Source organism: Aedes albopictus, chromosome 3 (genome assembly GCF_035046485.1).
Source record: "Aedes albopictus strain Foshan chromosome 3, AalbF5, whole genome shotgun sequence".
Lineage (NCBI taxonomy): Eukaryota > Metazoa > Arthropoda > Insecta > Diptera > Culicidae > Aedes > Aedes albopictus.
Genome location: NC_085138.1, coordinates 145,249,350 through 145,264,333, shown reverse-complemented (window position 1 = coordinate 145,264,333; position 14,984 = coordinate 145,249,350). Strand labels below are relative to the sequence as shown.

Here is a 14,984-nt window from a genome sequence, read left to right as displayed (position 1 = left end):
CTCCCTCTATACGGGTTTCTCCGGTGGTCACTCCGGTGGCCAAAACAGACAAGAATGGTCAATTCTTCTTTTCAATGCCAGAATCCACATGGCCATGAAAAATCATGAAGTTAGAACCGTCCAATGCCTATCTTTGTTGCAAAAACATGAAACTCCCTCAATACGGGTTTCTCCGGTGGTCACTCCGGTGGCCAAAACAGACCAGAATGGTTAATTATTCTTTTCAATGCCAGAACCCACATGGCCATGAAAAATCATGAAGTTAGAACCGTCGAATGCCTATCTTTGTTGCAAAAACATGAAACTCTCTCAATACGGGTTTCTCCGGTGGTCACTCCGGTGACCAAAACAGACCAGAATGGTCAATTCTTCTGTTTAATGCCAGAACCCACATGGCCATGAAAAATCATGAAGTTAGAATCGTCGAATGCCTATCTTTGTTGCAAAAACATGAAACTCCCTCAATACGGATTTCTCCGGTGGTCACTCCGGTGGCCAAAACAGACCAGAATGGTCAATTCTTTTATTTAATGCCAGAAGCCACATGGCCATGAAAAATCATGAAGTTAAAGCCGTCGAATGCCTATCTTTGTTTCAAAAACATGGAATTCCCTCAATACGGGATTCTCCGGTGGTCACTCCGGTGACCACATAGGACCACAATGTCCAACAATATTTTTACGTATCACAACAATATGGAGCATGTAAAATTATTGAGATTTCATCACTAGTTAACCAACGCAGATGTGTTTAGCGCGGAAAACCGTTCAATTTCGTTACAGTCAACTCGTTGGCCATCTTGTGGGATCCCTGGAACCGGTTCCAGAAGGACGGGACATAACCAGAAACATACAGAAATAGTTCTCGACAGATTGTATTATGGCCTAAAGAAGTTTGATGCAAAAACTTCTATCCTGTAAATAATATGAATGTGCTTTCTAGCACATTATCGTGAAAAACATTACTTTCCGGATGTTCCGGATTTCCGGAACCGGTTCTTAAGAATTAGTCAATATTAATGTCTTTAATCAAAGTCCACGTGAATACCTTTCCAACGATTACTGAACGATCCTGATTACTTGTTTGGTTGCAAAGTTATAGCTTGCCAAAGTTAGGGTCTCTAAAGCGGCATTTTTCAGTTGAAGCAGGTTCCCGGTGGCCACAGTGACCAAATCCGGAACTCTCTGGTGGTTTTGAAAACTAGACATGTGTGGCTTTCATTTGGGCCAAAGAAAATTAAAATCGGCCCAGCCACTGATTTTTGAGAGCCGTTCAAAGTTTGGGGTTAAAAATGACCCCAGGGTCTTATTTGTAACTTTTTTTATGGGAGCTCCCCTAGGGGTCGTCCAATGTTTTGGATGAATGGAAATGATAGTTTTCCACGAAAAAATAATTGTCTGAAAATTTCAGATTTCTAGGCCTTTCGAAACAGAAGCTATAGCGAATTGAAATTCGGAAAAGGTCATAAAAGACCCCAAGACCTTACTAAGGTTAAGTAATAAAAGGAAAAACTTTGGACCTTATTACATTTCATCGCTTGGTAGTTGTGATAGTTCACGGTTTGGTTCTGGCCGAGATGGATCTTGAACCAAAGAACCTAATCCAAAAAATAAAAAAAAAATCGGTATTTACCGGTAGCAGTAGGATCAAGGGTTCCTATGCATGGTCAATATCGGTATCATGTCTTGACTTTTTCGTTAAGGGATCCGATTTTGACTGAAAAAAGAGCGTGTTAAAAGCGGAACCTATCAATCAGAATCCTTACTTGCGATGAAGTTGAAAATGACTATTGTCACAAAACCGAATACTTTGATACTTCTCAATGGTGATGAAGTAATACGACATGCACTATACAAAGGACACGGGGTATACCACAATAGATCAAATATTGGTCGCAGTGGTTATGTCCCGAACAGAGAAAAAAACCAATGGAAAAAAAAGAACTCATGCTATTTTTTTTTTTTTTTTTTTTTGAAGACAATTTGGAAAAATGTTCAAAGGAATCTATAGAAGATTGTGTAAAGGAATCCTTGGTAATTTTTTTAGGAGGAATCTGCAGAATAATTTCTAATGGAGACGATTTGTGGATTAACCCTCTAACCCCTTAACCCTTTAATACCCAAATTTTAAATTTTGATCTAGATATAATTTTTCGTCATCTAAAATCGATTTAAACTTGTTTTGGACGATGATTCTTTTTAATTCTCGATTTTATGTATTCGGTTTTTCATTTTTCTGATTTTTATTTTTGAACGACTCCTAACTTTTATATTTTCCCTGGAAGCCTATTTTGGATACGAATTTTTGGAGACGGAGAAATTTTGAACTTTTATGATAATTGTTGAAATATTTTTATTTTTATTTTTTTTTTCATGAAAAATTTTATTTTCCGTGTAATTTTAAGGAAAATAACTTTAGAGTATATTCGATTTCCTTACACTATTTAACTATGATAGAATGATTTGAAAAAAATAAAATAAAATATGTTTTTTGAAGCGATTCAATACAAAATAAACAACGGCTTCTGAAAAGTGACTAAAACAAATTTTTGTTGATGATTTAAAAAAACGTTAATACGCTTCAAAAGTCACAAAAAACATTTTGAGATATACAGAAATATTAGCCAAAAGTATAAAAATTTTGGTTGCTCATAAAACAAAAATTATAAAAATGCTCAAACTATATTCCGTCTAAAGGCGGGGTTGGGTACGAGAGGGTTAAGCGAAATCGTTGATATTTTTTGAGGCGGCAATCCATAAAAACTATTCTGAAAAAAATCCCTAGTTTTTTTTTTTAAAGAAGCACTAGCTAGAGTGCAAGAGAAGTTTTTGAAGGAAGCCATAGAAAAATTTTTGAAGGAATTTGTGGGAGATTTTTTAATTAAATCTTTGGAAAAGTGTCTAGAAAAATCCTAAAACTATTTTTTGTGGAAATTCCTGTAAAGCTTCCTGAAAATCGCTTTGGACGATCTTTAGAAGTAATCTCTGTAGACTCTGAAAACTTCGGCAGAATATCTAGCCTTATTTATAATTTACGACGAATTCAAAAGTAGAATAAAAAAGATTTTGTAAAAGAATTTCTAGAGGAATTTTTGAAGGAATCCAAAAAAAAAATAATGATAAATCCATAGAAAAATTTGGAAAAAAAATTGGGAAATTTGCTAAAGAATTTCTGCTAGAAGATTGGCTGGATTGAGATTCACTGAGAAAAACAGTGGAATTTTTGAACAATACTCTGAATATTATAATTGTAATTATAATTTACGACGAATTCAAAAGTAGAATAAAAAAGATTTTGTAAAAGAATTTCTAGAGGAATTTTTGAAGGAATCCAAAAAAAAATAATGATAAATCCATAGAAAAATTTGGAAAAAAAATTGGGAAATTTGCTAAAGAATTCCTGCTAGAAGATTGGCTGGATTGAGATTCACTGAGAAAAACAGTGGAATTTTTGAACAATACTCTGAATAGATTCATGGATGGATTTCTGATGTCATCCATGGAACAAATTTTAAAATATCGAGCTATTTCCGAAGAACCGTTGAGGATTTTTATAGGAAATTATGGAGATAATTTCATATTGAATACTTAAAATATGTTTTGAACGAACTTTAGAAGGAAAATCTCAAAGAAACAATGAAAGCATTCTCATGGAATCCTTGGCTAATTTTTTGGAGGAATTCTTAGGCTAATTTCTGAAGAAATCTTCTGAATTTTGGGGAATTAAAAAGAAAAAAAAAATTTTTTTGAAAGACTCTCTGGAGGATTTTTTGGAAAAAAGTCTTGCAGGGTTTTCTGTGAACAAATTACCAATGAAATCCATTGTATGTTTTGTTAAAATATCTGATAAATTTTCTGTAAGTATCTCTAGAATAATTCCTAAGGGTCTGTCCATTAACTACGTAGACTCTAAAGGGGGAGAGAGGGAGGTCTGGCGAAAGTCTACGCTCCATACAAAAGCTTTGTATGGACAAAAGTCTACCACGATGGGGAGGGGGGAGAGGTCTGAGATGTCCAAAAATGAGTCTACGTAGTTCATGGACAGTGCCTAAACCCCCGGAAGAATTCCTGCAAAATTAAAGAGACTGAAACATTTCATAAAATATTTTGTAAGAAAAAAAAATGAAAATCTATCGAAAAAATCACTGGATAAATTTCCGTGAAGAAGTCCCCATATCACAATATTATTGATCAGGGCGTAAAAAGATTCAAGAAATCATGGAAGTAAATTTATGTTATGTTAAAATGTAAGCTTTTTTGTTCTGAAGGGAAGTAAAGCGTGGGTCCCGCGATAAATTAGCCAAGGCATAAAAATCTCGTTTATACAAGTAAAAAAAACTTGGAAAAAATATACACAGCTAAAAATTGTTACATCGAGTTCGCTGTAACAAAATGACCTCCATCGCTTTCAACACAATTCTCCATCGGATTGTTTTCTTTTTTTTTATTTATTTTTTTATCTGTATTAACGAGATTTTTAGCCCTAGGCTAGTTTATCTCGGGACCCACGCTTTACTTCCCTTCCGAAGGAAGAACCCACATTTTGTGAGTTTGTCGGGAGTGGAATTCGATCCCAGGTCCTCGGCGTGATGATCAAGTGTTCTAACCATCACACCAGGTCCGCTCCACCACATCGGATTATAAAATTACAGCTTGCTTACAATTTTGCTTACAAGAAAATCTTTTATGTAAAATCGAATGAAATGAAATGGAAATTTAAATGTTTCAATATTTACGTCACGTGTAGTTTTCAGATTTTGTTTTCGTGTACCTATTAGGCTGACACAAATTTCGATTTTCTCTTATGTCACCGCCCCCTCAGGAAGTTTTGGTCGAAATTCAAAATTTTGAGGGGCACCAAGAAATTTTAAAATTTTAAGGTGAAATTAGAGCTGCACAGAAAATTTCTTAACAAATCCGATGAGTTTATAGATTCTGCCGAATTGTTTGGGTATTTCTTCGTCTAATACATTTATTATTTATTGTCCTCCCCCTTAGCCAACGAGTATTGTGACAAAAGAAGAAAATGAGATTTGTTCCGGCCTTATACAGATTTTCTATTATTATTATTATTATTATTACTTTATTATAGAGATTTTCAGCCCTAGGCTGGTTCATCTGTTACAGATTTTCTAGAAAAATACTAAATTATGTACAAATTTACTGTAAATTATGCAGATTTCATACAGATTTTCGGCAAACATTGTCAGATGATACAGATTTGAGGAAAGGCATAATATGTACAGATTTAAATGTTGTCACACTAATGACTATAACCCAAAATATTAGAGCGGTTTTCCATGACTTTCTTGTAGGACTGGTCTAGCTGTGTAAGTTGGCATACATCATATTTTAAAGTTTAGCTCCTGAAATGAGCAGTGGGGGATTGAATCTAGAAAAGCCAAAAAGACATTTACAACACTACAGATAAACTATGGCTTTCGCCGGGGCCCGTAGCGTAGTGGCTACACGTTCACATCATAAGTGGATGGTCATGGATTCGAACCCAGCCCCGGCACTTGCAATTTTTCGTCAGTTGCTCCTCCCCCCCGAGAGCAGCTGATACCTGACCCTCTTCTGAGCATATGTTCTAACGGATCCGGAAACTTTGGATATCGGCTAACAGCAACTCATAATAATTGACCCCCAATCGAACTGGAGAAGGAACAAGAGCCACAGTTTATCATCCTCGTGCTCATCATTCTACCCATGGACAGGGTAGAAAAGTGAAAGCAGCAAAACAACAGCCAGTATTCGATATAGTACAATTAGAATAGAATACATTTAGGCGCTACACATAGTGTAAGTGCAGCCGCCAATTGGAATCGCTCACGCAGTGCCCTCGTGGACAAAAGAGCTGTAAATTAGGTTAAGTGATTGAAGAATAAAAAATAAAAAATAAACTATGGCTTTCATATTTTTCCTAGAAATTAAAAATGTCATAATGCTGTTAGTTCTCCAGAACTGCCTCAAAAATATTCCCCCAAAATAAGTACCCAACCACATAAAAATCCAGGAAAGCGACTTACCGGTGGCGTCCGTCCGTCGTCCGTGTACCCGCAGTTGCAGCCTTCGTCACAACATATTCTAACGAGCTCGTGTTCCCCGCAGGTGCACGGTTCCTCGTCCTCCTCGTCGTACGGGCAGTCCTCCCGGATCAGGATGATGTAGTCCGCCTCGAAGAACTCATTGCGCGTCTCGTCGAACACGACCCGGTTCTTGCGGACCGGCGGCGGCCGGTTCGGCTTCTTGAGCAGCCCCCGCAGGGTGCCGGCCGTTTCGCGCATATCGATCGGCAGCGTACGATAGATGGGCACCGCCTCGATCACACACTCGCACCCGTCTTCGTCACTGACACTCACACTGAGCTGGGACCGGTCCTGCTCGGGTCCGATCAGCAAACCCCCGACACTGCCCGATTCGGCTTCTAGCTCTTCCTCGAGCTCATCGTAGCAATAGCGGATCTGGTAGACCGTCGGTTCGTACTGGTTCAGATGGCGCGTGTCAAACTCGCAGTTGGTGTGCGGATCGGCCGCTAGGAGCTTTTCAAGGTTGAGGAATTCTTGCGTTTCTTCACTTTCACTTCGCGGGAGGGGTGGGATTATTTCGTAGTCTTCTTCTTCGGAATCTTTGAACACGGTTTCTACCACTTCGAGGGGGTCTTCGATGCGAGGTTTCCCACCGGGGAAGATGGTACAGATTTCTTCGGACTCGATACTCGATTCCGGGGTTGGGATGGATGGGCGGATGTCTAGATGAAGGGGTTTGGGAGGAGGTTGAGGGGGTTCCTCGGGTAGCTGTGGTGGTCGAGGTGGTGGTCTGGAGGGTGGCGAAGGGAAGATGTATTGGGGAAGTAGAGATGGCAGAGAAGACGCTTTGGACAGCGATTGTTCAGGGGTCTTGGGGTTGGGCTGTTCAGGGCTGAGTTGTGAGGATGGAGGATCCTGCAAGGGTTGCTGTTGTTGTTTTCGTTCGAGATCGATGCAGGAAAGAGAAAGTAGGGATGATGCTGAGAGGGAAAGTAGTGAGGAGGAGAGTGGTGGAAGAACAGGAACGTTGCGTTTTGGAGTGAGGGTATGGCCTAATTGGGTTCGCGATGGGAAAGCATCTTTTTGTAGTGAGCTTAAGGATGATGTTTTTCGTGATGGCACAAAACTTCTGCCTGCATGTGAATCTTGTTCTTCTTGCTCTTGCTCTGCTCGGGCAGCTGCTGTCAACGATGGGGTCGATGATGCTGGCACTGATGATGACACGGATGCTGCGTTTGTGTTGGTACAATCTGCCAGCAAAGTCGACAGGGAGCTTAAGGATGACGATAGATTCTGCGGTGGCCCCCCAGTCGACGAGTTAAATGATTCACGTAATAGCTTTTTCGTATAGGCAAATCCTCTGAAACGTTCTTCCAGACGCTTCAACCGAGTGCTGGCCTGAAAACACTCGTGCTTTTCACTGAGGAAACTGAGCGGAGGTCGAAGATATTGATCGGTATTTTTAGTTAGGAAACGTAAATCCTTCCGCTCGTCTATTTCCGATTCACTCACACTAGAATCTAGGCTATCGATATTCCGTAGGTCAGAATCGCCATTTTCACACACTTGCACACTGATTTCACTGGTGGTCTTCTTCGGAGACAGAAAATTTCCAATGAAAGTCTGCGTATCCTGATCTCGACACTGTGCGACGGATTTCTTCTCGGGCTTATCCTCCGCTATCACTAGCAGAGGTTCACAGATTGGGGTTTCCGTCGAAGCACTTTCACAGCCACACTCATCTACGTCATCGTCGATAATAATAATTCCACTGTCAGCACTGGATGGGGTAACGTTACTATTGTTATTCCTTCCACTGTTGCTGATGGTATTGGTAGCACTATCCTTAAGGGTTTTTTCCTCCGCCGAAGATGAGGACTCTTCGCCAGGCCTATCACTCGAATTCGAGAAAAAGTTAAATTCACTTAATCCACGGACGTTGATGTGAGCATTGAGGGTAACTTCCACATTTAGGCCGTACGACGAAGGAACCCCAGTGGGTGGCACCAATGGAGGCGGAGGCGGAGAACAGGTTCCATAATAATTTTCACTCTCACTGTCCGAGCCCTTTTGATAGAAATTTTCCCGTTCACTGAAGTGGACCTCTTTTACCCCACGATGGCCACTTTTTTCCGCACCAACCGACGCACGGTGCAATGGCGATGGAACTTGGATCGATTTTTCACACGCTTGGCTTGGATTTGGCAGATTTTCGGATCCAAATTCCAGCTGTTCAATACCAGTAGGTACTGACGTTACAACATTTTCTACTTGTTTGACGACTGGCTGCTGGCTCCGTTGGCTCCAATCCGCTTCATCGATTCTCGGAGGCTCGGCGAACGGCACTTCGGACGCGATTCGGCCAACCCGAACACCTGACCCGACGACAGTGCTGCCACCCTGCCACCGCAGAACATCCTGCACATCCTGAACGTCAACAATGTTGCCCTCGCCCCCGTTTCTGCTGGCATCGATCGATTCACTGCCCGTACGTGCCCCAACTGACAACGACGGCCGCCAGTCTCCACCGGGAGCAGCGTTGCCAGTTTCTGCACATGCGTTCTGCTCGCATGCACTTTCCTCTGGAATTTCGTCGATTTTCCTCCCACCCCAGGCCAGTGTATCGGAATTCATCCACCCAGTCGGTTCCTCTAGCCGTACAAGATGCTGGCAGTTGTCGACGGAACCATGACCATGTAACAGCTCCGGACCTGCGCATTGGCTCTTCGCGCTTCCTTTTGTCATCACATTTCGCACACTGTCAACGTGCTGCTGCTGATCAGCGACGAGCGAAACAATGTCATCTGTTTGCATAGTCTCTGTTGATATTTCATTACCACCCACTTTCGTCGCACCTGGCACTACTGGCAGCCGCCACCCTGCCTCGCGGACTCGAAACGGATCACTTACATCCCATTCACCGCCGACGACTTGTGCTGCTTCTTTTGTTACACATCGTTCGCTTTCATCTTCCTCGAATTCATCCCCCTCACTTCGCTCGGCTTCCTCGGGTGCATCAGGCTGCCCATCGTCGTCCAGCCCGCCGCTCCCCAGTAGTAAATCATCCAACAGGAACGTTACTTTTTTCACTTTCGGCTTCAAAGTCGGCACCTGGGGAGAAATAGACGAATGCAAAAGGTTGACATAATTAATTAAGCTTCATAATCAGCTAAGTGGGTCTAACGGGAGTTCTGGTATAGGCATATGAAATCATCTCTAGTGCAGCATGTGAACAGAATGGTAAACCTTTGGGATATTCAATTCTCCAGTGTGATATGTACTTAGTTATTCAGTGCTGTCATGGTAAAGTCAGAGTTGGTTACTCATTGATTCCAAATTTCAGCAACTCCTGTACTGATACGATTCCATGGAAATAATGCCTTATTAAGAACTAAGCATTCCGGGAAAACCTTATCATGAATTATGTTTCCACAACTTTTTTTATGCAACATAGTCACTAAATAATTACTTCAGGAATGTAGTCAGAATTTCCTCCATGAGTGTTTCTTTGGGATTTCTACAGGAATTCTTCAAAAAATTCCCAACAAATTTCTCTAGGAACTCTTCAAGAATTCCTCCTAAGATTTCTTTAATCCTTCTTGTAACTTTTTGACTCAAATCGTGCACTACGTCAGCGAGCTGTTCCCAACGTGATGCATTAGGAAGGTTGACATGTTTATTGTTTTTCGAAAAAATCATTTGTGTACACTGCCGTGAATAACATATCAGTCCCATATTTGATGAATTTTCTTTGCATATGGGACAGATATACGATTCACGACAGTATACCTGCTGAAAATTCTTTAGTTCTCCCAGATTTTTTTTTTTTCAAACATTTCCCTGAAAAATTTAGGGAAGTGGAACCATTTCGGCAGGGGTCCTATTTTGGGCACTTTTTTGCTATAACTCAGCCAATTCTGAACCAATTGACACAATTTTTGGAACGCGATTTGATATGTGTCCCAAGCAACACACATGTTATAATAGAGTTACGACAGCGCAAGTTTTGGTTGTATAGAAGTTTATTTTACGTAATTCTAACATTGTGTTGAAATAACGTAAAATAAACTTCTATACAACCAAAACTTGCGCTGTCGTAACTTTTATATAACATGTGTGTTACTTGGGGTAGTATCTAGCCGTGTACAAAATTTCAATTCAATTGGTTTGGAATTGACTCGAGTTATAGCGAAGAGTGCCCAAAATACCGGTCGCTGCCTAAGTGGTTCGCTACCCTATTTTCTTTCAATTTTTTTCAGTGCTTCTCTAAATATTTTATCAATGATTGTTTTTTTATTCACGATTTCTTTCATTTTTCTTATTTTGTGTGTTCTTCAGAAATAGCATAAAAAATTCTCCCAAGCATTCCTAGAAGAATTCTTCCAGGGGTATCTCCTGCATTACTTCCAAGTATTCCTTCAGAAAAGTCTTCAGAGATCCTTAATGAATTCATTGAAATGTTTCTTCGAAGATTCCATTAGTTTTCTTTCTGCTATTTCTGCAAACTTCAGAAAATCTGTAGATTAGCTCAGCTTTAGTTAGCTTAGCTTAGACCGACTGTTGCTCCTCCGTAATTGATCTGAACTGGTATGGATTGCAACGATACCCAACTGAATAAGGAGCTGCGACACTCCATTTATTCTCAAGGCGCAATTTAAGCAGCTCATACATTTTGCATCAATACCGGTGCCGGCCAAGTCCTAACATTCAGTTGGGGAGGGAAAGGAATGCTAGAGTGTGATGATTGTTGCTACTACCCGAGCAGAGTAAAATAGCTCAATAATAGCATATTTTGATACGGAGATCAAAAAGTGATATTTGTTTGTTTGAGATAAGAGGTAAAAGTACTGAAAATAATATCTCAATTTTACTCCTGGAACATCATTATCATCGCACATTTAGCTCTTGATAAGATCTAACCAATAGCAGTGAGCTATTTGATTGATCTTCAAATATCAAATTTTGCTATTGGTTAGATGGTTCATGATGTCGTGGCACAGTTCTCCCACAAATCTCGTTTCAACATTTCTCGGACTTCATCATAAAACAATATAACTTTCCGTCATAAATTAAACACTTTCTCAGCGTGACACAAAAAACCCGAAACCTCCATCCAAATTCTTTGCCTACCAAAACATGCAGTCAGTAACGAAACCTTTTCCTTGTTTCCATAACCTTCTTAAAGTGCTTCCATATGCGCGCAATAAATTACACGCATATGCAAGACTCGAGTAGTTTACCAAACAACTCTAGCGCGTCGTTCTGCCATTCTTGTTTAACCTACCTACTTCCTATTTTCTGCTGTACTCAAAACTTAGTTCTTAAGTGTCAAGTAAAATAAAATTCATTCCTATTCGTAACTCCACACCGAGTAGTCGCGTTGTGAAGATATATCTCTGTATCCGAAGTCCGACATGCCTCATGGCTGACCGTGACGAGAGATAAGTGATTAAAGTGCGCCTTCGTATAAAATCCATGCGACAGAAGTGCAAAAGTCGTCCAAAAATAATAACCGTCAAAGTGCAGCTTAAGCTATGGGAAACGAATCGTCAACCCCGAAACCGGTGACTCACGAGCAGATCGTGAGTATCATCAACGCCAGCAACGTAAAAGAAAAAGTGCATAGTGAAAAAACCGCCAAATCGGTAGAATTAATCGCATACATTCTACTAACGGTGATATGTGTAGCCACCTTGTTCCTAGTGTATCGACTCATCGTCAAGTACGAGCGAATCAAAAATCAAAGGGTCGTTGATCGAGCAATCAGCCTAAATAACGTCACCACATCTACGGCACCAGCGCATTAATCGAAGAACAAGAACAGACAGTGGACAAAAGTACGCGAACATTTAGACGCTAAACATAGAGGGAGTCAAATTAGTGAAGAGTGAAGAAGAACGATTTAAGTGAACTGACAACATAAGACGAAATGAGTGAAAAGATGAAGATCTGGCTAAGCGTAGCAATTTTGCTAACATCATTAATAGTGGGATACCTTCTGTGGGTATTCCTAAAGGAAGAATTTAGTGACATTCACATCTTACGATGTTGAACATTTACACAACCAGAACCCGAACATAGTGCAATGCGTGTGTGTCAAACCGCTCGAGAAGCATCGGAAAGGTAGCATTGACCAAGAGCAGACTTATGCCGATGTCAGCTGAAACCGCCGCTCTTCCAGAACCAGCACATGCAGCGAAACAACAGGTGGCGATGGACACTGGCAGTAAACGATAAGTAGAACAAATCTTTATAAATCTCCTAATGTTATGCCGAAAAGGGTCATTATTGAAAAAGTAGGAATTCTACTAAAAATAGAACAGCATTTTAGAAAATCTATAAATCAAAATATTTCCAGTAATACTCTTGACGCACATTTTAATAAGGCTATCATTTTATTCGCTGAAATAGATGAGCTTCTTTTAAAAAACCAAGACGAAATTCCAGATAAAGAATTTTTTACTTTTACTAGACAATCAAGAAACGCAATAGAATATATTAAAGAAAGTGTCCGAGTTAGGAGAGTAACCAAAATTAATAATTTAAAACAAGTGGAAATGGCCACCGAAAATCCTTTTGATGCCAAGCTAGCTGCATCGGTCTTGATGCCATTCGACGGCGATGCCGAAAAACTTTCCGCTTTCATTGACGGTGTAAAATTTTTGAAAAAGGTGTATACCCAAGCACAACACGGAACGTTAAAGCTATTCCTTTTAACGAGAATTTCAGGTAAAGCCCGAGATGCATTACCTAACAATATCCAAGAGACTACTATTGATGCGATGATTGATCTCATCAAATCTGCCTGTGAAAGTAAAACTACTGCAGAACAGATATTGGCAAAAATTAAATCAGTCAAACGCGGATTGTCAAAACAACAATATTGTCAAGAAGTGGAAATTCTTTGCAATAAGCTTACCAATATTTACGTGAGAGAGAATGTTCCTCACGCGACCGCTAAAAAGTTAGCCACCAAAGCAGGTTTGGAAACTTTGATTAACAGTACATCTAACGAGACAGAAAAAATAATACTGCAAGCAGGAACATTTTCGACAATCGAAGAGGCAATCCAGAAAGTAAATGAGCTACCGGATAGTGTCGAGTCCAGTAACAGCATGAATCGTGTATTCCACGTAAATTCAAAAAGAATCATGCAAAAACGACAAACTCAGAACCGAGGGAACTATAATGTTGCTCCTCGTGGTTCCCATCAAAGTAATCAGCGTTACGGATCATACCCGATACGTTTTAATAACAATCAAAGTAGACCGTTCCCAAATAACAACAACTACCGTTACCGAACAGACAACCGTGGTCATGCACGCGGTTATCCGCGACAATTTAACAGAATATATTTTGCTGACAATCAATCGAGCTCACCAATGCAAAACGTTTTTCCCAGTCCGCCCCCGGGCGTGCAAAGCCAAGGTCAGCATTTCGCAAACGCTAATACAGTACAACCACCGAATATGACTCAACCAAATCAACCTTTTTTTGGAACAGTAGGGCAGTATACACAATCAATGTAGCTGCCTCCAATTTCATTAATGTGCCAATTAGCGTATCTAATAAAAACTGTTCGTTCCTGGTAGATTCAGGAGCAGACATTTCATTATTGAAAACACGATGTATCTCACGTCCAATATCAATTAATCAAAATAATACTTGCGTTTTACGCGGAATAACACCCGGTGAAGCTACTTGCAGAGGAACAATCAATTGTTTTTCTTATATACAAAATACAGCTGTGAATAGCCTGTTTCATCTGATAGAAGACGATTTCCCGATACCAACTGACGGTATACTGGGAAGAGATTTCCTTACTACATACCGATGTGAAATAAATTACGATACGTGGATTTTAGCAGCATACGTAAATAACATCCGACTTGAAATCCCAATTTGCAATAATCTAAATGGGTCTGCGTGGATACCAGCTAGATCTGAAGTATTTAGATTGATAAACAATTTTAATGTTCATGGAGATGTCATAATTAATTCCGCTGAGCTTGCACCAGGCGTGTTTTGTGCCAACGCCATTGTGAATAGTTCCGCACCTTATGCTAAAATTATAAACACTAATGAATATCCTGTGCAACTTGCAAATTTTAATTTAAAAACTTCCAATCTTAACGACTTTTACATAGCTAAAATTGACTGTAATAATACAGATAGAATCGAAAAATTGAATGCAGAACTAAATTTTAACGATATACCTGCATCCGCCAAACAATCTTTACAACAATTATGTCACGAATACAATGATATATTTAGTTTAAAGGATGATTTATTAACGTGTAACAATTTTTATCAACAAAAAATTAGCCTAAAAGATAAATCACCGGTATACATTAAAAACTACCGGAATGCACAGTGTCACAAGGAAGAAATCTGTCGTCAAGTAGATAATTTAATTGCAAACGATATAATTGAACCTTCGGTGTCTAGTTACAACTCACCATTATTACTTGTTCCCAAGAAGTCAACTACTTCCGAAAAGAAATGGAGATTAGTAGTTGATTTTCGTCAATTGAACAAAAAATTGCTTGCGGATAAATTTCCTCTTCCAAGGATTGACGATATTCTCGATCAACTTGGCAGAGCCAAATATTTTTCGACGCTTGATCTCATGTCAGGTTTTCACCAGATTGAGATCGAGAAAAATTCCAGAGAGTTCACCGCGTTCTCGTTGCAGGAACGTGGACATTTTCAGTATAAAAGATTGCCGTTTGGACTAAATATAAGCCCAAACAGTTTCCAACGAATGATGTCAATAGCACTCAGTGGCTTGAGTCCCGAGTGTGCATTCTTGTACATTGACGATGTTATTGTCGTAGGTTGTTCAATTGAACACCATCTGAAAAACTTGAGGAATGTTTTCGAATGTTTCAGGCAAAGAAACCTGAAACTGAACCCTTCAAAATGTAATTTTTTCAAAGCAGAAGTTACATTTCTA

The 14,984-nt window shown here is 39.8% G+C and overlaps 1 protein-coding gene across 4 annotated transcripts in view; it reads right to left on the bottom strand.

The window, feature by feature from the left end:
• Nucleotides 1-14,984, bottom strand: part of LOC109426211 (uncharacterized) — a 445,168-nt gene that overhangs the window by 374,692 nt on the left and 55,492 nt on the right. For all 4 annotated transcript variants that reach the window (XM_062860009.1, XM_062860011.1, XM_062860008.1 and 1 more), the window contains one exon: nt 6,029-9,139. In XM_062860009.1, coding sequence (XP_062715993.1) covers nt 6,029-9,139 — 3,111 coding nt within the window. The remainder of the gene's footprint in view (nt 1-6,028; nt 9,140-14,984) is intronic.